The sequence below is a fragment of the Entelurus aequoreus genome, linkage group LG05 (assembly GCF_033978785.1).
Source record: "Entelurus aequoreus isolate RoL-2023_Sb linkage group LG05, RoL_Eaeq_v1.1, whole genome shotgun sequence".
NCBI lineage: Eukaryota > Metazoa > Chordata > Actinopteri > Syngnathiformes > Syngnathidae > Entelurus > Entelurus aequoreus.
In genome coordinates this window covers 45,980,814-46,007,006 of record NC_084735.1, presented here as the reverse complement: position 1 = coordinate 46,007,006, position 26,193 = coordinate 45,980,814, and the positions used below count along the sequence as shown (strand labels likewise).

The 26,193-nt window shown below is 38.1% G+C and overlaps 1 protein-coding gene across 2 annotated transcripts; it reads left to right on the top strand.

The window, feature by feature from the left end:
- Window positions 1–1,036: 1,036 nt before the first annotated feature.
- On the top strand, window positions 1,037–24,134 carry gusb (glucuronidase, beta). 2 transcript variants are annotated; one of them, XR_009826275.1, is made up of 12 exons: window positions 1,037–1,301; window positions 2,463–2,648; window positions 2,729–2,910; window positions 3,009–3,151; window positions 7,470–7,657; window positions 7,813–7,965; window positions 9,353–9,531; window positions 9,806–9,952; window positions 13,400–13,484; window positions 18,730–18,836; window positions 19,038–19,173; window positions 23,484–23,630. XR_009826275.1 is itself a non-coding variant. In XM_062048245.1 (12 exons), exons 1-12 carry the CDS (start codon window positions 1,083–1,085, stop codon window positions 23,633–23,635), a joined length of 1,947 nt encoding a protein of 648 aa, XP_061904229.1. In that variant the 5' UTR covers window positions 1,037–1,082; the 3' UTR covers window positions 23,636–24,134. The 2 variants fall into 2 exon arrangements, 1 of the variants encoding a protein (XP_061904229.1); XM_062048245.1 differs by having other exon boundaries at window positions 18,730–18,906; window positions 23,484–24,134.
- Window positions 24,135–26,193: the final 2,059 nt, after the last annotated feature.

Below are 26,193 nucleotides of genomic sequence, written 5' to 3'. Positions count from 1 at the left end.
CGAATGCAGCTGAGATAGGCTCCATTGATTGATTGATTGAAACTTTCATTAGTAGATTGCACAGTACAGTACATATTCCGTACAATTGACCAATAAATGGTAACACCCAAATAAGTTTTTCAACTTGTTTAAGTCTGGGTCCACGTTAATCAATTCATGGTAAATTGCATGGTTCCAGGGCATCTCTATCCTCCAAAACCGCACTAAAGGAACACCTTCAGGCAACTTCAACCCTAAACTAACACCTATACCTCCCCGGATTGTAAATAATCAAATGTAAATAATCAAATGTAGATACTTATTCTTATGCTTTCTGATCTCTCTATGTCCACTACTTGCAGTACATATCAAGTCAGTCCTACACTGTTCCAATGTCCATTTCTCTGATGATGCAGTTGTTGATGACTGAAGTGTTGATATCAACCAAACCTAACCCCCCCACCCCACATCCCACACCCCGGATTGTAAATAATGTAAATAATTCAATGTATATACTCTGATGATTATCTTGTGTGATGCCTGTATTAGTATATATCTGTATCATGAATCAATTTAAGTGGACCCCGACTTAAACAAGTTGAAAAACTTAGTCGGGTGTTACCATTTAGTGGTCAATTGACGGAATATGTACTGTACTGTGCAATCTACAAATAAAAGTTTCAATCAATCAATCAAAACCAGCACCCCCGCGACCCCAAAAGGGACAAGCGGTAGGAAATGGATGGATGGATGGATGGAAAATTATTGACCTCACCACGCAAGTATCGATCAGACAAAGATACTACCCTTGATATCGATAGTACCGATGGATCCGCCTACCCCTTGTGTCGAGTGCAACTTCCAGGTACTGACGGTACGGCATTTTCTCGTATTTGTGTGAAGCGAGAACGGATATATAAATATGTATATGAACGCACTTATGTACTGAAAATTCTACGGTAATAAGTATGAAATTGTGCAAACTGAGATCAAAATGTTTCAGTGGTAAGTATGGAAGTGTCAGCTAGAGACACTTCCGGGTCTACGTCCTGTCTGTGTAAAGAAGGACGTCACATCCGGTTAGTAGATGGAAGTGTTTGAATATGTTGACACAGGGACGACTCACCGCCTTTAGGTTAATATGGTTTTGTTTGGGTTTGCGAGAAGTTTTTTGCACTGTGAACACAGGAATGTTATTTCCTCGGGAGTCTTCCTCCAGGGAGGTGAAGGAGCTGAGCGGACTGTGGAGCTTTAGGGCCGACAAGTCCCCGAGCAGGAATCAAGGCTTCGAGAAGGCTTGGTACAAAAGTCGCCTTGCTGAGGTAAGCCGTAATCATTACTGCTTACCTCAGCATTACTGAGTAATGTCGACTTTATAGTGTGGATGGTTAAGCTTATTTTTACACTGTTAAGTCAATTTTGCCAAATGTCACTTACGTTCGCACTTTTGGTCAAATTTCAGTCTGCTTAACATTGCAAAACATACTACTGTATTATAATCAATATTTCAGCTCAATGTTTCCAATATGGTTTCCAATTCAGTTTACACCAGAGATAAAATATTGTAGTTTTACTGCACTACATAATGTAGTTTTATACTAGGCTACTGCAAATTATGCCGACCATAATTAAAATTGTTACAAGTATACAACAAACTTCTTTAACATGTAGTTTTCTAATATGGTTAAATTTAGTTGAGAATAAATATTACATTAACTCCCCAGTATGATGTGTGTACAGCAGACGTGTCCAAAGTGTGGCCCATTTGCCAAAAAACAACAGTAACAAGGTAAAATTAATATAAAAAGACAATTTAATTTAAAAACAGCTATTTTTGATACTACAAATAATACTCTTTGTTACCTGTAACACAAAGTTGTCTTTGACTTTTGGCTATGTATGTGTTTTTAGAAAAAAATAATTTCCATTAAAAAAATATATCAAATTGGCCCCTTATGCTTTGACTTTTTGAGTTTGGACTCCCTTAGTGTACAGTATGTATTTTGCAAATTACACACACTAAAATTAACTTGTCAAAATATTAAAGTGCTGTTAAATGATCATTTTAAAAATCTGATTAATCCTAGTTTTGAATGTAGATTAATCAAATTATTACTTGATTGCATAATTTAAATCATCTTTAAAAAAGGAGCCTAATATTTTGACACAATTTTATAGTAAAAATGTCATACAGGAACATGTTTTACTTAAATGCTCAAAACATAAAAGTTTTATAAAAAGTTGTGTCGGGATTCATTTTGAAGTGAGTTTTCCAGTGAGTACACCAGTCTTCTCACTCATCTTTGCACTGGTGTATGCACTGACGTGATCATTGACCATATAACAAAAAAGGAGCATGTACGCTCAAAATAAATTGCCTGACTAATCCGCGTATATACATGATTAATGTGACAATATTTTGCGATGAATCGCATGAGTTACCTTTTTGATTAAAATTATTACTTTTATATCTGATGTGGTAGACTGGCCCTGTGGTGGACATGCCCGTTCCTTCCAGCTTCAACGACATTACCCAGGACCCCAAACTGAGAGACTTCATTGGCTGGGCGTGGTATGAGAAAGAGGTGGTGGTGCCTGCCCGCTGGCTCACAGATGAAGGAACAAGAGTTGTTCTCCGAGTGGGAAGTGCACACTATTATTCTATTGTGGTAAGCATTATGGACCCAATAAAATAATCATTTGTGTATGTTTTGAGATGTACCCACACAGTGTCTGTTATAATTCGCAGTGGGTGAATGGGGTGAAAGTGACCAAGCATGAAGGTGGCCATCTTCCCTTTGAAGCTGAGATAAGCGGCGTTCTCCGAGATGACCCGACGAGACCCTGCAGGATCACTATTGCAGTCAACAACACTCTCACTCTGGAAACTCTTCCTCCTGGAACCATCCAGCACCTAACCGACCCCACCAAGTAACCTTGTTCACCTCGTATACTAATTTCAAAAACAACATTCAGGATTTCAGTAGGACTTTAAAAAAAACAAAAAAATATTTTTTACTTCTCAACAGGTATCCTGATGGTTTTTTTGTGCAAAACATCAACTTTGATTTCTTCAACTATGCTGGGATTCACCGTCCTGTATTACTGTACACTACTCCCAAGGCTTATGTGGACGACATCACAGTGGTGACAGACTTCGTGGATAGCACAGGTACATTTTTGAATGTTTAAAATTCCACTGACTTGAGAGTCATTGGATCCGCGCATACTCACAATTAAGCATTAACATTCTTGTAAATTTGCAGATATTGGTAAAAAAAAAAAAAAGGTCTACAGTATCTGTCACAACAGTGTTCCCGTGGTTTGGTCTCCCAGTTGGTGGCTGCTCTTTGTGAGGCTTCTCCCCTGTACCCTTCAGACAGCTTTATTCTTAAATGAAAGCTACACTTTTTTGGGGGGAATTTTGCCCATCATCCACAATCTCTATGTGAGACACTGCAGGTAATAGGATTTATGTACTCCGCCTTTAAAAGTTCTAAAAAAAACATCCAAGAACTGCCAACTACGCTCTATTTACATGCCGTGACCTGCATATTAAAGGCCTACTGAAATGAATTTTTTTTATTTAAACGGGGATAGCAGATCTATTCTATGTGTCATACTTGATCATTTCGCGATATTGCCATATTTTTGCTGAAAGGATTTAGTATAGAACAACGACGATAAAGATTGCAACTTTTGGTATCTGATAAAAAAAAGGCTTGCACCTACCGGAAGTAGCGTGACGTAGTCAGTTGAACATATACGCAAAGTTCCCTATTGTTTACAATGATGGCCGCATGAAGTGAGAGAGATTCGGACCGAGAAAGCGACAATTTCCCCATTAATTTGAGCGAGGATGAAAGATTTGTGGATGAGTAAAGTGCAAGTGAAGGACTAGTGGGGAGTTGAAGCTATTCAGATAGGGAAGATGCTGTGAGAGCCGAGGGTGACCTGATATTCAGCTGGGAATGACTACAACAGTAAATAAACACAAGACATATATATATACTCTATTAGCCACAACACAACCAGGCTTATATTTAATATGCCACAAATTAATCCTGCATAAAAACACCTGCGTGTTTGTTATGCTAGCTCCTAGCTCCTCTGCTAGCTCCTAGCTCCATAGAACACGCCAATACAATTCAAACACCTGATCAACACACACAATCACTCAGCCCAAAAGACAGTTTACCTAACCCAAGGTTCATAAAGCTTATATATTTTTAAAAAGTTACGTACGTGACGCGCACATACGGTCAAGTTATCGAATGTTTAGCAGCCAAGGCTGCATACTCACGGTACCTGATATTCAGCTGGGAATGACTACAACAGTAAATAAACACAAGACATATATATACTCTATTAGCCACAACACAACCAGGCTTATATTTAATATGCCACAAATTAATCCTGCATAATAACACCTGCGTGTTTGTTATGCTAGCTCCTAGCTCCTCTGCTAGCTCCTAGCTCCATAGAACACGCCAATACAATTCAAACACCTGATCAACACACACAATCACTCAGCCCAAAAGACCGTTCACCTAACCCAAGGTTCATAAAGCTTATATATTTTTAAAAAGTTACGTACGTGACGCGCACGTACGGTACGGTACGTGTTATGCTAGCTCCTAGCTCCTCTGCTAGCTCCTAGCTCCATAGAACACGCCAATACAATTCAAACACATGATCAACACACACAATCACTCAGCCCAAAAGACCGTTCACCTAACCCAAGGTTCATAAAGCTTATATATTTAAAAAAAGTTACGTACATACGCAAAAAAAAGCCAAAGCTGCATACTCACAGTAGCACGTCTGCGTCTTTGTCATCCAAATCAAAGTAATCCTGGTAAGAGTCTGTGTTGTCCCAGTTCTCTACAGGCGTCTGTGTATCCAAATCAAAAGTCCTCCTGGTTAGAGTCTCTGTTATCCGAGTTCTTCCATCTTGACTGCATCTTTCGGGAATGTAAACAAAGAAGCGCCGGCTGTGTACTGTTGTGGCTGACTACGTTCGAAAAATACGTCCATTTCGCACCGACAACTTTCTTCTTTGCTTGCTTGGCTTCCTTCTCCATAATGCAATGAACATGATTGAAACAGATTCACGAACACAGATGTCCAGAATACTGTGGAATTATGAAATGAAAACAGAGCTTTTTCGTATCGGCTTCAATGTGGAAGGCATACCCGTGTTCGCCGGGCTACGTCACGCGCATACGTCATCCGCAGAGGCGTTTCGAACCGGAAGTTTAGCGGCAAATTTAAAATGTCACTTTATAAGTTAACCCGGCCGTATTGGCATGTGTTATAATGTTAAGATTTCATCATTGATATATAAACTATCAGACTGCGTGGTCGGTAGTAGTGGGTTTCAGTAGGCCTTTAACCAACGTAGAGCAACATTGTTATTGTAGGAGCTAACACAGGTACTTTTCTGGTGTCCTGACACATCGCCTTGCTCACACAGCTTCTCAGACCACTAGCAAGTAGCATGGTATTAGCTACAAGCTAGCTTGAGCTGCTAATTATGTTGATTGTGCCCCCATGAAATAAAGAAGGAGCTTGAGCTGCTTCTACTGCTGCTGTATTTATACTGTAAATCATGCAGGAAATATAAATATAGTAGAATTTTGTATTACCCAATCCACATGCTACCAACTTGATACTACTGTACATGGCTGTCAACAAATGAAATGCAGCACAAGACCATCGCAATATTGCAGTATCGCAATATAATATTTATCTGAGGAATGATAATTATTCTGAATTTAGCAGCTCAAGGAGAGCATAAGTCTTGTGCTGAAAGAACATCCCACCAGTCTGCACCCCAGTGAGAGTGGACATTGTAGGTCACTGTTTGATGTTCTTATTTGAAGCATTTAGTAACAGTACTGCATGATGATTCTCCAAGGCGTTCGTGATGTTTGACATTAGTGTTAACAAACAAAGAAAGTGCTCTCTATGCTGTTGTTGTTGGCATGTATTTGATTGATTGAAATCAATACGTCCTAGGAAAGAAGTTATGGTAATGCTTAAAATGACCAACATACTGTAAATATTACATGTTATCATGAATGAGCCTGTTACTACATTACTATATAATTACAGCATATATATAAAATGAAAGGTTTTGGAGTTCCTAATTGCTTTTTTTCCGACATGTGACTTCGTCCCGAAAGTGAAACAAGCGGTGGTCAACCAAGCCAAGATGGCTGTTGTGCTGCAAGCATTGCACAAACTATCTTGAGTACGCAAGGGGCCTAAACAAGCAGATATGAGGAAATAATCCAACTGTGCAATGGAATATATCCCTATACTTTATCAAAAAAAGATTTGTCGAGTGATTTCAAGGATTATCCGTTGGTGGAGTTCCCAGACATATTGAACTATCTTGTGCTCCGATGACATTCTACATGACAAAACAGACGAAAACTTGGAAAAGCATGAAGGCCTACAACTTTTTTGTGTTTTTGTCTGAGTCAAGGAAATTGGCATCAAGACTTTCCCGGATAAATATGCATCGTAAGGTTGCATTTCATGATTAAACTTTGTGTCTTGCAAGGATGAGTCCATGTAAACAAACTAGCACCCGACAGCTGACACACGTGACTGCATAGACATTTAAAAAACAATTACTAAATCATCAACATTTGATTTTTACACTCTGTACTCTGACACATTTGTGTACAAAATAAACAAGAGGGGAGACGTAGAAGTACCGTTCCTGAGGAAGTATAGATTCTGACTTTGTTTTTTCTTAGTTAAAAAATTAAATACAAACAATATCAAGATAGTACTTCAATGGGAAATACTAAACAAGTATATTTTAAAAGAATTCTAACAAACCTTTATCAAAGTGGTCACTGCAAACCCGTGCTTTGACTTTGCGCCCTTGTACTGGCATGCGGGCCACCTTTGTCAGTGTCTTTTGCACTCTTCCATCGTTCTTGATTACCTCTCGAGGAACTCTGAAGAAACGTTAATCCTTTTAGCAATTTGAACGGTTCGTACAGCCGAAAAACCGGAAGCACAGGCATTTTTCTTCGAGAAAGGCTATGGGGGCTAGTAGCCATTGAAAACAGGCACTGCTTGACCACCACACATATTCAATGAGCAGAACGTGACGTCATTAAAATCCAAGCAATAAGTGAATAGCTCGAATCCCCATTACCTGCATTGATAGCCGCCTCTTACTGGCAGTTTTTTTTACCATTTATAATAAACAGAAAATGGAAACACATGTTTGTCTCACATAAAGATTGTGGATCATGGTCAAAATGTTTTAAAAAAACAGGCAGTTCCCCTTTAAACAAGAAATATCGTTATTTTTAAAGATCAATCTCGTCACACCTGTACTTATTATAGTGATGTGATATAATTCCTCTGTAAAGACATAACTTTAGCTGCAGTTCTTGTTTTGGATTCCCCTACTAGATTGTACCTGTGATGTTGAGGTCAATGACTAATTGTTTGTGTTTCAGGTTTCGTCAAATACAAAGTATCAGTTCAAAATGCTGCTGAAGCCATCCTGAAGGTCACATTGATAGATAAAGACACCCACACAGTGGCCTCTTCTAGCGAGCCAATTGGAGTGCTCATATTCACTGACGTCAAACTCTGGTGGCCGTACTTGATGCACGAGAATCCGGCTTATCTTTACTCTTTGGAGGTGAGCCCGTTTTAAGTCACTGTAATACTGAAAGTGTAATACACCTAACCATTTTTACAATAGTGTCTATCTGTCAAGAAACAATACTTTAGAAAGAAAACATCCATATACTTTTACAGTAGTCCTTGTACATGTTTTTATCACTTCACTTGAAGGTTCACTTGATGGCAGCGGATGGAAGATCAACATATGAGGATGTGTATAGTTTACCAATTGGCATCCGTACTGTCAATGTAACCAGCACCCAGTTCCTAATCAACAGCAAGCCCTTCTATTTCCATGGTGTCAACAAGCATGAGGACGCTGATGTGAGTACCACTAGAGGGAAGCAGAGGACTTATGTCTAACCTGCAACAGCTTTTTTAAAGCGGGTTCTCTGGAATAAACTGCACATTTCAGAGTGCATTAGTCTACAATCCTGAGGGGTATACATTTAAAAATGTGTATTAGAGATGTCCCAATCCTGATCATGGGATGGGGGGCTGAAATTTGCCTTTTTTAACTGCCCAGCGATCGGCTGATAATGAGGTGCCAATTCCATCTGATCTTTACCACAGCTGTGTCCAGTGTTCACATGGTTAAAAATGTTCCTCATGTAAAATATTTATTTAAAATGGATGCACACTCAGGGAGAAACAGTTACATTTCTATATTTTTTTAGTTGCATGCATTTTAGGAGGGTGCGTGCCTTTTGTGAGCAAACTGCAACGAACATGTCGTCCATCCATAGTGCAAAGCTGCTTCTAAGACACCAATCTTTACCACCATGGTGGAAAATACAGTAAATAAAGTTTCTTTCAATTACATTATCACTGTAGGACTAGAATAAAAGGAATGACACTTGATACGTAGTGGTATACTATCAGTATATACACCATACTTAAATGACTGGATTGATATATATTTTTTCCTTGTTCACATTCTTACAATCTCTGGATACAGGAAAACTTTGAAGGCAAAATCTAAATAATGTAAATAGGAGACAATAGTAGTTTTTGTTTATTGTGCACTACCCACTTTATTTTGTTAAATAAATTGTATGTAAAATTCAGTACCACAAATGTAATACATCTGATTTACAACAATACTAGCAAATTTAAAAAGATGAGCTTTATAAAAATGTGTCATTGTGTTTACTTAAGTTACTTGCTATAAAACATGTTCAGTTTTATAATCAATTGTCGAAGTATTGGAATCACAGGCCAAATAATGTTGGTTGCGACATATTAGGCCATATTTAGATGTTAACCAATATATTTATATAATAACTCTCTATACTGTTGTATACTTATGTTTATAAAAGTGAGTCTTGTACGTTTGTGTAGTATGTATGTTAATTTGTATACTTATTTACAAACGGTATACTGCATCTCTTAACAATTGCACGTTTGAACCCTGCGCATTTAGGTTATTGCTCTGATTGCACAGTAATTTTTGATAATACATAATGTAAGTTTTGTAATTTTTAAATTGTTCTTTTGTTTTTTTAGTTGAAAATGTGTTTTATTCTTTGTGCTGGTGCAAACAAATGTCCTGCAAACGATCAATAAAGTACCTCTACTTGAAGGATTACATTGCGAATGACAACTTAAAAGTGTTTTGTTTGGTATTTGTGTAGGAAATTGTTTTACAATGTATTCAAATATGTGCCTCTAATATGATGTAATATAATTTTCTGTTTGCGTTTTGTGGTAGATTCGCGGTAAAGGCTTTGACTGGCCCCTGATTGTTAAGGACTTCAACTTAATGAAGTGGTTGGGAGCCAACTCGTTTCGCACCAGCCACTACCCTTATGCAGAGGAGATTCTCCAGATGTGTGACCGTCACGGCATTGTGGTCATAGATGAATGCCCAGGAGTGGGCATCAAAGACATGTAGGTGCAAATGATCAGTGACATCATTATTGATTGATGAAAACATTGACCTAAAATGATGATAGATGTAAAAGATAATATAAAATATGAAGCAATGTTCCTAAAAACAAGGATATTTTTAATTTCCTTTTTGTTATGTGATGATTGCAGTGGGATGAGAGATTTTATATGTATGCTTTTTCCGGAAAGCGTGACATTAAAATGCCTGCTTTTTGATACAAAAAACGGGGAAATTAATGTTTTTTTAATGAGTGTACATCTGTCTTTGACGCAGTCGTAGTTTCGGCAACGCCTCTCTGGCCCATCATCTGTTTGTCATGGATGAGCTTGTGCGTCGGGACAAGAACCATCCTTCTGTGGTCATGTGGTCAGTGGCCAATGAGCCAGCGTCAGAGATGCCCCCTGCTGATTTTTACTTCAAGTGAGTTCTGACAATGTATTACTGTGTGACCCTGTATTCATTATTTTGCTCACTTTCCAAACCCTCCAACATGTCATAACTAATACATACATGCAGCCATACATACATGTTCTTATTAGAGCCAGCACTGGAGCCTATTCCAGCTGACTTCGGGCGAGAGGACTGGTCACCAGTCACTCACACGACACTTATAGACAATCAACCATTCACATTTACGCCTACTGACAATGAAGCCACCAATTAGTCTAAAATGTATGTTTTTGGAATGTGGGAGGAAGAAAACCCACACAGGCACACATAACAAGGAAACTCCAGACAGAAGTGTCCCAATGGAGATACAAACCCAGATGTCGTTACTTTTGGGCACATATGTTAACCCACTCACTATATATATATGTGTGTATATATATATATATATATATATAATTTTTGTAGCACAGGAAAAATTTAGGAGCAATATAACATTTCTTAAATATCACAATTTCATTATTAACACTCAAACAAGGTACACATGTGCACTCATACAAATAAACACATTACCATCATAAGGCCTACTGTAACGCTCAATTAAACAGAGAACATCCCTAAACTTTGCTAGCACTGTCGAGTGTAGAACTGGGCGATATGGTTCAAAACTTATCCTGATACAGTTTGGCCTATAAACTAACCCATAAATTGAAATATCCGTTGGGGTAACTAAATATCTCCACCATGCCTTGATTTTAAATTTTCGGGACTGATGGGGATCCTAAATACACCAACGGGTACCAACAAGTAAGAAAAGTAGGTTTTGCATATTAGGATCCCAATTAAAAAGGTGTTTTGAGATAAGAAAAAGCCTTGAAAATAATATAAGAAAATTCAAATATCATCTCCAATCTTCTTTTAAACAAAAAAAATTTAGCTATGCTCAATTCTTCAGCTAACAAAAACCCAAAAGAGCAAAATGGGAAAAAGTGCCCTGGTTTAAGAGGACATGTTTAAATGTCAGCTGCAGCATTAAAATAATTGACCTTTAACAATGGTCTTTTTATAGGTAAACATTATTATAAGATATACACACAAAGATGTTAGCCAGGAACACCAACCTGCCAACTGCTTCATGATGCTGTATGATACAGGCTGTGTTCTGAAAATAATTTTTTTAAAGTCATTAATTATAGTTACTCGTTACTTTATAAAGCATGTAATTTAATTACTAACATAATTTCTCTTTAATACATGCAATTAATTACTAGGGAAAGTAATTAATGCATTACTTTAAAAAATCTTCAAATGTCTGTCATTATGCAGTTGAGATACGTTTCATATAAAGAATGTATATGAGAGCAGTTTGTGTCTGTTCCTTCAAAAAACGGTGCCTGTTGCTGTGTGACGTCAGCGAGTCCACGCTCAGTCTGAGTCTCAGGCATTTTGGTTTGAGCTGTTTTTGTTAGCTTAGGAGGCTCGCAGCGGCAGTCTGTCGGCTCGCAGCGGCAGCTCTTTTGAATCTTTCACTGGTTTGTGTTATCTTTGCTTGATGAATAGATTGATTATGCTTCCATGACTGTATGTTTTTGTCAACAAACTGAGTATTGTTTGAATGGCAAGTTTGTGACTTCATTAATTTGTTGTTCAATATTTTGATCGAATGTATTTAATAATTTAGAATGCATTTTAAAAACCCATTCGTCATCATGTCTCTAATAATGATTGTGAACGATAGGCAACATTTTAAAAAAAAAAGTGCAATTCCCCCTTAAAATCTGTATTCGCACGTGTGCTACTTTTTTTTTCAGTACTTGCATGACCTATTTTTAGTCGCAAAGGTGACTAAAATGCTCGCATTGTACAGCCCTGACACACTGTATGTAGTATGTGAGTATGTTGTACTCATGCCTTGCAAGAAGTACTTATTGAAAAAATGTTTGTTTAATCAATCAATTTAACTATAATATCAACTTTATTTACCGTAATTTCCGGACTATAAGCCGCTACTTTTTCCCCTCGTTCTGGTCCCTGCGGGTTATACAAGGGTGCGGCTTATTTACGGCCTGTTCTTCTCCGACACCGACGAAGAGGATTTCGGTGGTTTTAGTACGCAGGAGGATGACAATGATTAAAGACTGACTTTTCATATACCGGTAGGCTGGTTATTTTGATAACGTACAGGCGAGCACTTTGTATTACTTTGCACCGTTGTATTATTTGTACTCTGCACGAATGCTGTTCGCCATGTCAAAGATGTGAAAGTTTGATTGAATGATTGAAAGATTTATTGTTAATAAATGGGACGCTTTGCGTTCCCAAACAGTCATCTCTGTCCCGACAATCCCCTCCGTGGTAGCAGGAACCCCTATATACTACGGTAATTACACATCAAAACCCTGCGGCTTATAGTCGGGTGCGGCTTATATATGGAGCAATCTGTATTTTCCCCTAAATTTAGCTGGTGCGGCTTATAGTCCGGAAATTACGGTATGTAGTACTTTTCTTTTACACGCAAGTTACAATACCAAGAGCTTTCCACCTATTTAAAAGGAAAATACGCACCACAACTGACAATAACAAAATGCGGTACCTCTGTTTTGGCCTTGTTGAGCTGTCGAAAACTCGCTGCCATCCAAAATGCAGTGATGTGTTGATGACTTCCCCAATAGGCAACATGTAAAGATGAAATGAAGTATATTTATATAGCACTTTTCTCAAGTGACTCAAAGCACTTTACATAGTGAAACTATGTAATATCTAAGTTACATTTAAACCAGTTTGGGTGGCACTGGGAGCAGGTGGGTAAAGTGTCTTGCCCAAGGACACAACGGCAGTGACTCAGATGGAACCTGGAACCCTCAAGTTGCTGGCACGGCCGCTCTACCAACCGAGCTATGCCGCCCCAAGATTAAAAAGAATACGACCCTTGCGGAACTCCACATCTCATTTCATGTAACCATACATAAAAACATTGGTATGTGAGATAACAGCGTTACCAGTTAAAAACAGCACCGGTCTCACTTGTTGGTCAGATTGTTAAAGATATATTTGTTTTATATGTTTTTTTTAAAACAGCTGGAAATGAGTGCAATACCTCTGGGGAACAAATAAAGTGTGTGTTTGTGTGACAGGTATGCGTTGATGTTGTGGAATGTCATTACTTCGTGTGAGACTATCCACCATAAGTTAACTTAATATGTTTTTGACGCTTCATTAGATACGCCTTCACAATGATTAATTATACAATTATAGAAATATTATACAACAACAAGAATTATATAAAACCACCCAATCCCATAATTTAAGTGACACTGTCAGAAAGTTGTTTTACAGTTCGAAATTGTTCATTGGTGTCCGTTATAACACTGACATTGTTGCCAATGCATTTCCTCTGAATTGCATAATTTTAACTGCCAATTGTTCCTGTCACTAATCTTTTTTTTACACACTCAAACATGCATTTTGTCTGTCCCTCAGGAGTGTGATTACACATACAAAAACTTTGGATCCCACCCGACCGGTGACTTATATCACAGACAGTAACTATGCCAGAGACAGAGGGGTGAGATATTTTATGTTCATGGAGTCAATATACTGTATTCTTTATTGTATTGGTCATCGAGGCACACAATTAGTGAGTTTGAACTACAGTAACAAACATGTAATACTAAAGTTGGGGTAAAATGGGGTTTCTCTCATGTTTCCTCATTGCACACTGCAAAGATAGACCTGTTAATTGGAGCCTCTAAATTGTCCTTAGATGTGAATTGTTCATGCTGTGCTGTCGGTGGGTTAGGTTGAGCAAATCAAGCACTCATTTTCACCTACCTGTGCTGTTCTTTAACCAGTTGTGGTAGTGTACTTCCCCTGAGCTCACTGTGAACATACATGGCGTCGATAGTGGGGTACTTCTCATTGTTTCAGAGGAAGCATTTTGCACCAAATATTCTGCAAAAAACTCCACAAGGAGGGGAAAAAACATCATGCTTCAACACATCCAACTTTATCTGCCACATGAAACGCTAGTATCGCTACGACAGTGTTTTTGAAAGCCTACAGAGACACCTCCGGTACTAAAGCAGCTGCCCCAAAGAAAGATGTGCACAAACTACAGGTTAATCTAAATTTTAAAAATTCATTATAGATAAGTTATCAGTATCGGCTTTAAGCAAATCTCTAAAATAAAGCAATACTGAAACTAGCAGAATATTTGCAGGATGACTCAGCCTTGGTGACACTTTATGGCACACTGACCAGTGCTTCCAGCAGATTGCCAATATTTGCCAAATATATTTGTGGTGGTTGAGGCGTGGCCGGGGCGATATCATTTTGACATCATATAATTTACGTTGATGCATATACATTTTCTGAAAAAAATGTATACATAGATTTAATAATACATCCGTGTTATCGGTAATTATTGTTAACATGTATTTTTTTCCTATATTATTTTTGTCTATTTTTCCAATTGTTGCTGTTTATTTTTTTACTACAGCGTAACACATGCTGCACTTTGTACACCCTTGGTTTATTGATAAATATTATTCTGCCTTCCCTGAATGTTGGAATTTAGTTTGCCAACTATGTAAGCAGTCTTTTAAATTATAAATTAAAAAATACAACTTGAGGTTTTGTATTAATAAGTTCCACAATGAAGTTACTGTAAAACTAAGCACACAAAGGAAAGTTCAGAGGCCACACTGAACAAGAGGTAGTCATCTCCTCCGCTGTGACATCAGCCTGTTTCAGCATCTTTTTCCAGAAAAGTCCGTTCTCATCACAGTTAAACATTTGCCGTGGTATGAAGCCTACTTCGTCAATATCTTCAATACGAGCAAACACAAAATAAATGAATGAATGCAGCGTTCGTACACCGAGACATGGTCCGCACACAGAGACGTAATTGGCTCAATCGAAACGTTCGCAAACAGAGGGGTTCGTAAATTAAATTTTCACTGTACATAAATATACATATGAAGCGCACAAACTTGTAGAATCATGTTAAATCAACAATATGGTTTGTTATAAACTGAAAAAAGCAATACAGGATGAAGGTTGGCTCTGATGCTGCTAGCTTAATGCTAACGTACAATGGACCAATTCATTGACATAGCACTAAGTTGGAAACACTGATCCCTCTTGCTAGGTCTTCTAATATTTAGTGAGTAAACAGACAAAGGGTGGGGGGAAATTATCGATATGGAAATATGTTTTGCTACTTTTTAAAACAATATATCGATCGTCTTCATATTAATTGATTTTTTTTTTTAAATACGTTCGTTTTTATTTTTAAAAAATGTAATCATGTTTTGGGGCCGATAGTAACACAAGGATGACTTCCGTACCTGCAAGGTGTAGCTTAACTGCTACCTCACTGTGCAGGGTTAGAAACATGATCCACTTTCTGTACAATTGCAAAAAATGGAAATGGATTACTTAAAGGTGCGGTTTGCAACTTCCTCACAGTAACATTTTTCATTGCAAAACAATATAACAAGAACACCACCAGCTAGCTTATGTTACCATTAGTAGTTTAACAGAACACATTTGTTTGACAATTGTCTATATTTTTCACAATTACAAAGTTTTTGTAATAAAACTTTTTTACTGGCCCGAATAAAATGATTGGTGTTTATGGCGGTCACTCACCCGGGCTCGTCAACACGTACACGAGGAAGTGCGTGCACAGATACAAAAACAGTCCAAGAGAAGCAACAAACGTATCATAACAACAACATGTTGTTGTTATGATAGAATTTACATTCAATGACAGCTAACCCTAGCTATCCAAATTGCTATTATTAGCTAACAACACCTAAAGCTAATGCACGTACAAGTGTTATGTACGTATGTCATTACGTACGAGAAGCTGTGAGAGAGCGGGATATACTGTGTAAAGTACTTCGTAAAGTTGGCGCCCTCTATCCATCTGTGTAAATGTGGCAAACAGCCCCTGTAAATTACATAGTTTTTAAATTCCGTTTGTCCAATTAATTATTACCGTTGTCTAGTGCAGCGGTCTTAAACAGGGCCTCTGCGGAGTTGGACATTTTCATATGTTATTTTTCCATAAATTTAAATGCTTTTCAATTGCTATTCCCATTGAGCCAACATACTGAAGTGTTTATAAATGGCACTGGCACGTACACTCTACCTTGCAGTTTTAAAAAAAAACATACAAAACGATATTATTGTATTCATGTTAGCATTTAAGTTGGCTAGCGATTAGTGCTGTCATTGCCAGCTAGCACTTTGTGGACTAGTTGCCAGCTAGCGATTAGTGCTCTTGTTGCCACCTAGCGATTTGCGAACTAGTTGCCGGCTAGTGATTGAAGCTGTAGTTGCCAGCTAGCGATTAGCGCTCTTACTACCAGCTAGCGATTAGTGTGCTAGTTACCAGCTAACAATTAGCGTGTTATTAGCCAACCAGTTATAAGTGACACTACTGCTATTATTTGAATATCTTAGTATTGCACAATAACAAGGTAGTTTAATTATATAACACAATATTTTACAAGATGTACAAGTAAGGAGCCCCAAATATATCATTCCATCAGTTTGGGGGTCCTTAGCCTGGACAAGGTTGAAGACACCAAGTTTAGTGTACATATATACAACTTGTATTTTAAACTGCATTTTAGATGTATTATTGAACTATGTAGGATCTAGCAATACAGTATATCGCTGCGGCTGCAGCTATCGATTATTATAGTAATCGATTAACATACTGCTTAGTTTGTTTTATTAATCACGTAATCGGATAAAAAACACTGTATAGCCGCAGTGCCTATTTTTGGGGAATATAGTTGAAATAATCCAGATGTAATCAATGCGAGACAACTTGGGAAAGGGGGGCAGTGAGCAGTTATTTTAATAAGGTGACCTGTTTGTGGTCTGCGAGACAAGATGTCAGCCAGGTGAGGGTGTCATCTGTGATGTGGAGAACAGATTTTAGATGGGAAAGGAGGATGGAATTATTAATTGGCCAGAGTCTGAAGAGAGGAGGTTGTTTGTGACCTGAAGGAGGGCAGTTTCAGTGCTATGTTAAGTATAGAACCTGGTGAGATGACTTTTGGAGACTCCGGCATGAAAGCAGATATTGCTCAGCGGGTGCTGCTGCTGCCCTTCTACCATCTAAAAGCATTCACAGCTGTGTCTTGTTATATTTTTCAAAAATGAAAAACAGAACGTGTATTTGTATTTTTAAAAATAGATTTTTATAAATCTACTTCAATCAAATCTGATAGTCGGCACTGGAATGTTTTATTTCAAATCCATCTATCACGGCAAAATCATACAAGGTTATTGTTCAAATACTTGGACTTAACCTTTTTTTTTTTTTTTCATTCAACTTAAAAAATAAAATATGTCTGATAGACAGTACTTGACTTAGGAATTTTAATATTTTCTGTCATAGTCAGACTTTACTGGGAATGCAGCTTAAAGGCCTACTGAAATGCGATTTTCTTATTTAAACAGGGATAGCAGGTCCATTCTTTGTGTCATACATGATCATTTCGCGATATTGCCATATTTTTGCTGAAAGGATTTAGTAGAGAACATCGAAGATAAAGTTCGCAACTTTTGGTCGCTGATAAAAATGCCTTGCCTTTACCGGAAGTAGCAGACGATATGCGCATGACGTCACAGGTTGTGGAGCTCCTCACATCTGCACATTGTTTACAATCATGGCCACCAGCAGCGAGAGCGATTCGGACCGAGAAAGCAACGATTTCCCCATTAATTTGAGTGAGGATGAAATATTTGTGGATGAGGAAAGTGAGAGTGAAGGACTAGAGGGCAGTGGAAGCGATTCAGATAGGGAAGATGCTGTGAGAGGCGGGTGGGACCTGATATTCAGCTGGGAATGACTAAAACAGTAAATAAACACAAGACATATATATACTCTATTAGCCACAACACAACCAGGCTTATATTTAATATGCCACAAATTAATCCCGCATAACAAACACTTCCCCCCTCCCGTCCATATAACCCATCAATACAAATCAAACACCCGCACAACACACTCAATCCCACAGCCCAAAGTACCGTTCACCTCCCCAAAGTTCATACAGCACATATATTTCCCCAAAGTTACGTATGTGACATGCACATAGCGGCACGCACGTACGGGCAAGCGATCAAATGTTTGGAAGTCGCAGCTGCGTACTGCGTTACACATACAAATTAAACAAAATGCTTATGGCAACATTCTGGTTGCGTACTCACGGTACCGCTTCTGCGTATCCAACTCAAAGTCCTCCTAGTAAGAGTCTCTGTTGTCCCAGTTCTCCACAGGCCAATGGTAAAGCTTGACTGTCATCTTTCGGGAATGTAAACAATGAAACACCGGCTACATGTTTGTGTTGCTGCAGCCGGCCGAAATACACCGCTTCCCACCTACAGCTTTCTTCTTTGCTGTCTCCATTGTTCATTGAACAAATTGCAAAAGATTCACCAACACAGATGTCCAGAATACTGTGGAATTTTGCGATGAAAACAGACGACTTAATAGCTGGCCACAATGCTGTCCCAAAATGTCCGCTACAATCCGTGACGTCACGCGCAGGCGTCATCATACCGAGACATTTTCAGCAGGATATTTCGCGCAAAATTTAAAATTGCACTTTAGTAATCTAACGCCGTATTGGCATGTGTTGCAATGTTAAGATTTCATCATTGATATATAAACTATCACACTGCGTGGTCGGTAGTAGTGGGTTTCAGTAGGCCTTTAAATATAAAAATAAAATGAAAAAGGTGACTCAAGATAGCTGACATCTGCTTTTCTTCTGTGTGTCAAGGCACGCTACGTGGACGTAATCTGTGTCAACAGTTACTTCTCCTGGTACCATGATCCCGGCTATGTCGAAGTCATCCCCTTCCAACTCAACACTCAGTTCGAGAACTGGTACGGAAAGTACCAGAAGCCCATTATCCAGAGTGAATATGGAGCAGACGCAGTGCCTGGTCTTCACAGTGTGAGGATGCATTTCCATGCAGCGTGAAATGATCCACGTTTGAATTCCAAATCCACTCCCTAGCTGCAATAAGCAGGGAATTTAACAAAAGCATGTTAACGCCCTGGTTTGTTTCCTTTTCCCCACACCAGGACCCGCCCGTGATGTTTACCGAGGAGTACCAGAAGATAGTCTTGCAGAGCTACCATGACGTGTTTGACCAGAAGAGGAAGAAGTATCTCATCGGGGAACTCATCTGGAACTTTGCCGACTTCATGACTGTACAAGGTACTGCTTCTGCAGATTATGACACACCTGCTCTAATTAGGAGTTTGAATCCCAAGCATGTAGTTTAAAAAAAAAAAAAGACAATACTTTATTATCCGTGCTGCTGGTAACAATTTAGTCTAGTAAGACCACGTTTTTCAGTAATGAGTGATCTAACATGGTACTATTTCCAAAGCAGTAATCCAACTAAATTCACTGTTACTATTTTAGTCATTTTCTGTTGCAAAAGCATATATTTGTTTCTTCTTGCATCTCGGGGAGTGTTGGCACTTATGCCACAAATCATATTTTCAGCCAGGGACAACTCGCGTGTGAAGCAGTGATCAGACTCAGGGACAAACTTAGCATTAGGCAAACAGGAAGTTACCTATATCACTAGCAAATCATATTACATACTGTAATTTTATTTTGAAGTGTGGAATGTTAGAAAAGGTTTGATCAAGTGGATTGTGTTAGAGAACAATACTAAGTATGAAAAACCCTAACCTTATGGCATATAAGTGCATTGTTTTATTATTTTATAGCGTGGAATGTTACACGCTATAAAGGCTTGCTGAAAGAAAATACTCAAAGAACAATGGTAAGTATGAAAAAGACTAACCTCGTGACAGATGTATGCTTTTGAACTGGAGTGACATTGTGTTTTGGGGACACCTAGTGGTCACAATAATTCATTAAATTGTGGGCATGATGCAGGAAGTTGAATGATGCAGACACGTTTGTTACTGGATACTTTCTAATACGCTTCTTCCTTGGAGAGTTATATCTGTAAGTAATATACAGTTATGATTATTTTATATTTGTTTATTTTGACAAATGTGTGTGTGTTTTAGACTGCAAAGTTGTTCAATGAAGGACACTTATTATGTATGTCCATCTTGTGTGCTATTGTGTGCTTAGCTGTTGTGTAGCTGCTAGCTCCTAATAGCCTATAGCCTACCATGTTTACATTTTGTAAATTACTTGTCTAAAGTACAAGAAAATACCAACCTTGTGCATATTGGAGGACATTTAGAGCCTAATTTACTAAAGATTTGCGTGTACTAAAACATGTGCAAACCTGATAGCACACGCAAAGCTGATCTACTAAACGTTTGCAAAGTGAATTGCGTCTATTAAGTGAGCAAAATAAGGCGTGCAATCCATTTTGCGTCTCTGTCTTCATTGATATGCAAAATATATGCTGATCATCAAAACGGGCACGATACTGAGATTCAAATATATTAAACAGCACGCGCAATGTTATTAACACTTGTCACCATTTTATGAGCTCTATTTTGCGTTTTCTTTAGCACGTGTCAGAAGGATGTGCAAACTGACACAGGTGCACTCGGCTGTAGGAAAAGAAGTGCTTGCGCTGCACAGACAGGCGATGAACAGACAAGAACCCTCCATACTACGTGTGTCAACATTTTGGACGGCCAGAAATAAAAAATATTAAACATATCGTCTATTCAGCAACATATTATATAATTTTATTTAGAACTGAAACGATTACTCGATTAACTTGAGTAATTTGATTACAAAATATATTCAAGGAATTTTCGCTGCGTCGAGGCGTCGTTAAGTTGTTTTTTTTTACAGCATTTTGCCTCCACACGAACACAGATACTTAATAAACACATACTTATCTGTGTTTAGGCCTCTTGTCCAAACGCAGACGCATACCTTCGTCCTTAAAAACGCAGACTTTTAAAAAGCTGGCCAAAGTGTAAAGATCCAAACCTCTCCACTCAGTGGAGACTCGTGATGACGTCACGGTTGTACGCTATCATTTCCAACCTCAACAACACTGCCTGGCTGCCTTTAAACACATTAAGGACTAAATGTATGTTTGAGTGTAAACATGCTGCTCTTTTCACTCAACATTAATAAAAGACACATCAAAATGGGCTTTGCGACACTAATGACAGTCATCTTTTGGATACAATCACTGTGGAACCTCCACCTGATGGAACAATTTTGACAAGCAAGACTTTTTGCTGTGTGTCATAAGAAAGGTGCAACATTATCTCATGTTTTTAGTCCTTGTTTAATGACAAATCGTCCATTTTTGTAGACCACCGTGCTCGCGCGTAAAAAGCGACCAAGCAACTAAAAAAAAAAAACATCGTCCTCCTTGTAGTGTGTACTAATGTTAAAGACTATATACACTTCATTACACATGTACCGTATCACTATATCCATGATTAAATGCTTTATAATTTCACGAGAGTTTTGCAGCGGTACACGCACGTCCGTGCACTTTTTCGTTAGTGCATGCTGATTTTATAAATAATGTACACTTCTCCGCACATGTAATACATCACCATGTTGCTGGACATGTTATAATTCTATCAGTGTTGGGTTTCAGCAGCACAGGCGTGAATTCTGTCTTTAATAATGTTCCCAGGATTCTGTGTACGTGCAGGCAGGTTTTAAAGATAATGTACATGTCAAGTCAACCAAAATAAACATAATAGGAGGTGCAATGCCACTAAGTCAGATATTGCTGCTTTTTTTCAGGCTTCTGATTGGACAAAATGTACAGTACATGACAACAGGAGTATGCGTTTGTGTGTAGACGTAGACACTTTTGATAATACACTTGTGTGGATGGAGATTGTTTTAACCCCAAATATGTGTTTTTGAAACTCTCTGTGTTCGTGTGGACATGGCCTTAGGCTGCACCAAATAATAATATAAATCAATTTAATAAAGTCTTTATACAAAGAGAGGTATCCCACACTTCTCTATTGTAAAGTTGATTTGTACAGCCGATATGGGCATCTACATCAACAATATGATTTGCCTGAGAAGCAGGACAGGACAAAACAAAAAGTATTATTATTTATTTATTTTTTAAAGCAAAAATATGATTTATTCGATTACTCGAATAATCGATCGGGGTATTCGATAGAATACTTGATTACTAAAATATTCCATAGCTGCAGCTCTAATTTTATTGTTTGAGGCCGATAAAAACTAATTCAATTGATGCGTTTTGGTGTCTCCTTGCGTTTTTGTTTTTTTTTGTTTGTTTTTTTAAATGTTCCATCCATCCATTTGTCTACCGCTTGTCCCTCTCGGGGTCGCGGGGGTGCTGGAGCTTATCCCAGCTGCATTCGAGCAGAAGGCAGGGTACACCCTGGACAAGTCGCCACCTTATCACAGGGCCAACACAGATAGACAGACAACATTCACACACTAGGGCCAATTTAGTGTTGCCAATCAACCTATCCCCAGGTGCATGTCTATTACTATAATATACCTCCTACATGAAAAGACGTCTCTCATTGAGCCTTTTTCTTGCATTCGAGTCATTCCAGACGCACGAATGCGCTGGTGATGCAATCCACCGTCTCAGGCTCAGAATTAAGTGTCAGTGTGCATATGCTTCTGTTGTCTAGATTGTGATCCAGAAAAGGTGTTACAGATTATAAATGTGTGCTGGTGGGTCCACATCGCACACATGATGACATGAATGTGCAGAAAATTATCAAATGTAAAAGCCCCGTATGCACGCAAAATCCTCATTAAAAATAAAGCGGTCTGCACCACTTTTCAATTGCACACGCAGTCTTAGTATATCCCATGCAACACACCCACTAATAGTACACGCTATTCTATTTTTAGCACACACTGCCTAAGCATGGTATTTGGATCTTACTTAAATCAGGCCCTTAAATGTTAATTGGCTGTCCAACTTTGCTCATTAAACACATTGCTGGACTGCTTGTACTGGAGATTTTAAATGCAAGCCGATATTATTCGATACTTGTTTTTTCGCTGACATCGGACTGATATCCGATATCAATATTGAATCTGGACACCCCTACCTAATCTGTATTAATATTACTATTTATTCTGCTACAATACAGTATATAGTATATACACTTTTTTAAATGTATGTACTGTACATATGTAGTTCACAGTAGTTGAAAATGTTTAAACAAAACATTTTAATGTAGGCATGGAATGGAAAAATAACTCAGTGAGTTGGAATCATTTGCTGACCTTTTCATCCTCCGACTTCAAAAATCCCATTCGCGCCCCTGATGAATAAATACTAAAAGTAAGCAACACAAACCTAAAAACTGACATTTTGTCAGCTAAAAATAACACTAGGAAGATTCATTGTATACTCTGTGCTGGCAACAAAAAGTAACTAATTCGATAACTTTTAATCTAAGTTACTTGTAAAATAATTAATGAAGTACCGTTAATTTTTAAAGGAGTAATCAGATTACCTTTTCAAGTAACTGTGGCAACACTGATTATGATACGCAAGTGACTGATTTTTTAATGTCAAGCTCTGTCTGTGCCTGCAGGGATCACTCGTGTGGTGGGGAACAAGAAGGGTATTTTCAGCAGGCAGAGGCAACCCAAAGCAGCAGCGTTCATCCTGAAGGACCGATACTGGAGGCTAGCAAATGAAACCATGAAGATTCCTCCTTGGACTAAATATCCCTGTGTGCTCTGAGGCTTGAGTCTCAGTCCACAACTCACCGGTAACAATACAGTTCTTCCTTTTGGAGTATTACAACACTTAGACCGGATCAAACTACATTGAATGTTTCTCTACCGTATCAATAATGCCTTATCAATCCTTGCTGCTTTGATGAGCTTGATGAACTGGAATGAACGCTTGGCTTGGTTAAAACTAAATTTAGAAATCCTCAATCTGTGATTTGAGGCACTAAACCATAAAAAAAGGGTTAGATTTCTTCTTGACAGCTTCAAATTAAAGATGTTTGAGAGGAAAGAGAATTTTCCTAAAGACACTATAGTCCAGGTAGAATCATGTCACCTGTGATTTTATAGAACATTTACTATATAATTTGTATTCAGAATTAATTATTTAATCAATTCAACAGGAATTAAAGTTTAAAAGTTTTGTTTTAATTGTCCTCCAAATAGACAGGATTTCAGTTTCTGTTACTCATATAAAAGAAAATGTTAGCCTTACAAAGGTATTTTTATATCCATCTATCCATTTTCTACCGCTTGTGCCTTACGGGGTCGTGGGGTGTGCTGGAGTTTATCCAGGCTGCATTCTGTAAAAAAAAAAAAAAACATTAAACAAGATCCATACAATCACTACAACTGTTACTTAGGTTTTTTCCAAATACACCTAACATGTTATCTATCCAATGAGAACAGCACAGTATGGATGGGTACTCAACTGCACCAATTTTTGGTACTTCTGTGTGTGTTCATGTGGTAATACGTCTCAAAATGTATAATAATAAAATTTAATATTTTTATTCAAGATTTAACACTGAGCTGATATTAATAACTGTGCTGTCCAGTTGTTATATCTTGCTGAGTCTCATTTGTAATTATTATAAAGTAAACTTTGCATGCAGTTGCAACTCCAAGATATTAGATGGAAGTATTGTATAGGCTACGGTGTATTGCCTAGTCAGGAAGGAGTCTTTGCCTTTTAAATGAATTATAGTCTTTCGTTACGCTCTACAAAGGGTTAATACGGTATGTATTGTCCTTACTCCACACCAAGTGTTTGATTGTAAAGTTAAATTTGGAGGTGTTGAAATCACCATATAAAATCGCTACTGCTAGTCAGTAGCATGTCAATAGCACATCCAATGTAAATTAGCATCTAGCTAGTACATTTTGAAAAAGAGCCGAGACGTTCCGACCAGCTCCTTTATTATAGGGTCCAGTTTTGCACACATTTCCATTCATTTTAATACATGTGGCAATTAATTTAACTGATTCTTATTACAAATGCACTGTTTTCAAAAGTTGCAAGTGACAAATGCTTATTTAGTTAAACGAAAACAAATGTAAAACTGCATCAATATACATACATTTTAAAGATGCATCAATAATCGATTTTTAATCGAAACATAGCTCCTGAATGGTAATTGAATCATGAGGTGCCCAAAGATCCCCACCTCTACTAGGGATATATTGATAGTAAATTAACAAGTAGATTAATAATAGTTTTTGAGTAAATAATACTACAATACAAAATATTACATGTCATCAGCCAAATTAGGAGCTTTTGTAACCCGTTTTGATGGTTCTGTTATCATTTACGTACCAAATAATGTATTGTGATATGTCGTTATAGCAGGAGGCTGCAATATACATCGCCATATAGTTTACAGACTATATTGACAATCTATATTTTTAATTGCCAATAAAAAACATATGCTGTAATTAAAATATGTGTAGCTCACTAGAGATTCATTGTAATATTTTTATGAAATATGTAAAGCAGTCCTGCAAGGAATATTCTGTGAAACATGATTCTGGAATACAACAGAATGATCATTTCGAATTCCAAGTCTACAATTTTACTTCCTGTTTCCACCATCAATTGCTTGGATTTACATGACGTCACGTCCAGCTTGTTAAATATGCGGGGTGGTAAAGCCAGCGTCTGTTCTCAATGGGTACTAGACGCCATTTAGCCTTCTCGAAGAAAAACACGTTTTTGGCTGTACGAACTGTTGTAATCATGAAAAGGATAAACATTTGGTCAGAGTTCTGCGAGGTAATTAAGAACGGTGGAAGTGTGCAAGATTTTACAAAAGACGACCAGAAAAGTGGCACACACTCCAGTCCAGTCGAAGAACGCACAAAGTTTGCTGTGATCACTACGTTAAAGGTTTGTTTGATATACTTTTAATATACTTGGGAACGGCGTGGCGCAGTTGGGAGAGTGGCCGTGCCACCAACCTGAGGGTTCCTGGTTCAATCCCCACCTTCTACCAACCTCGTCACGTCCGTTGTGTCCTTGAGCAAGACAATTCACCCTTGCTCCTGATGGGTCGTGGTTAGGGCCTTGCATGGCAGCTCCCACCATCAGTGTGTGTGAATGTGGAAATAGTGTCAAAGCGCTTTGAGTACCTTGAAGGTAGAAAAGCGCTATACAAGTATAACCCATTTACTTTGCTCGTTTAGTATTTCCCATTGAAGTATTATGTTGATATTGTATGTATTAAAAATTTTAACAAACAGAAAGCATAAAGTCTGGGTCAATGATACTTTGTCAGGAAAGGTACTTCT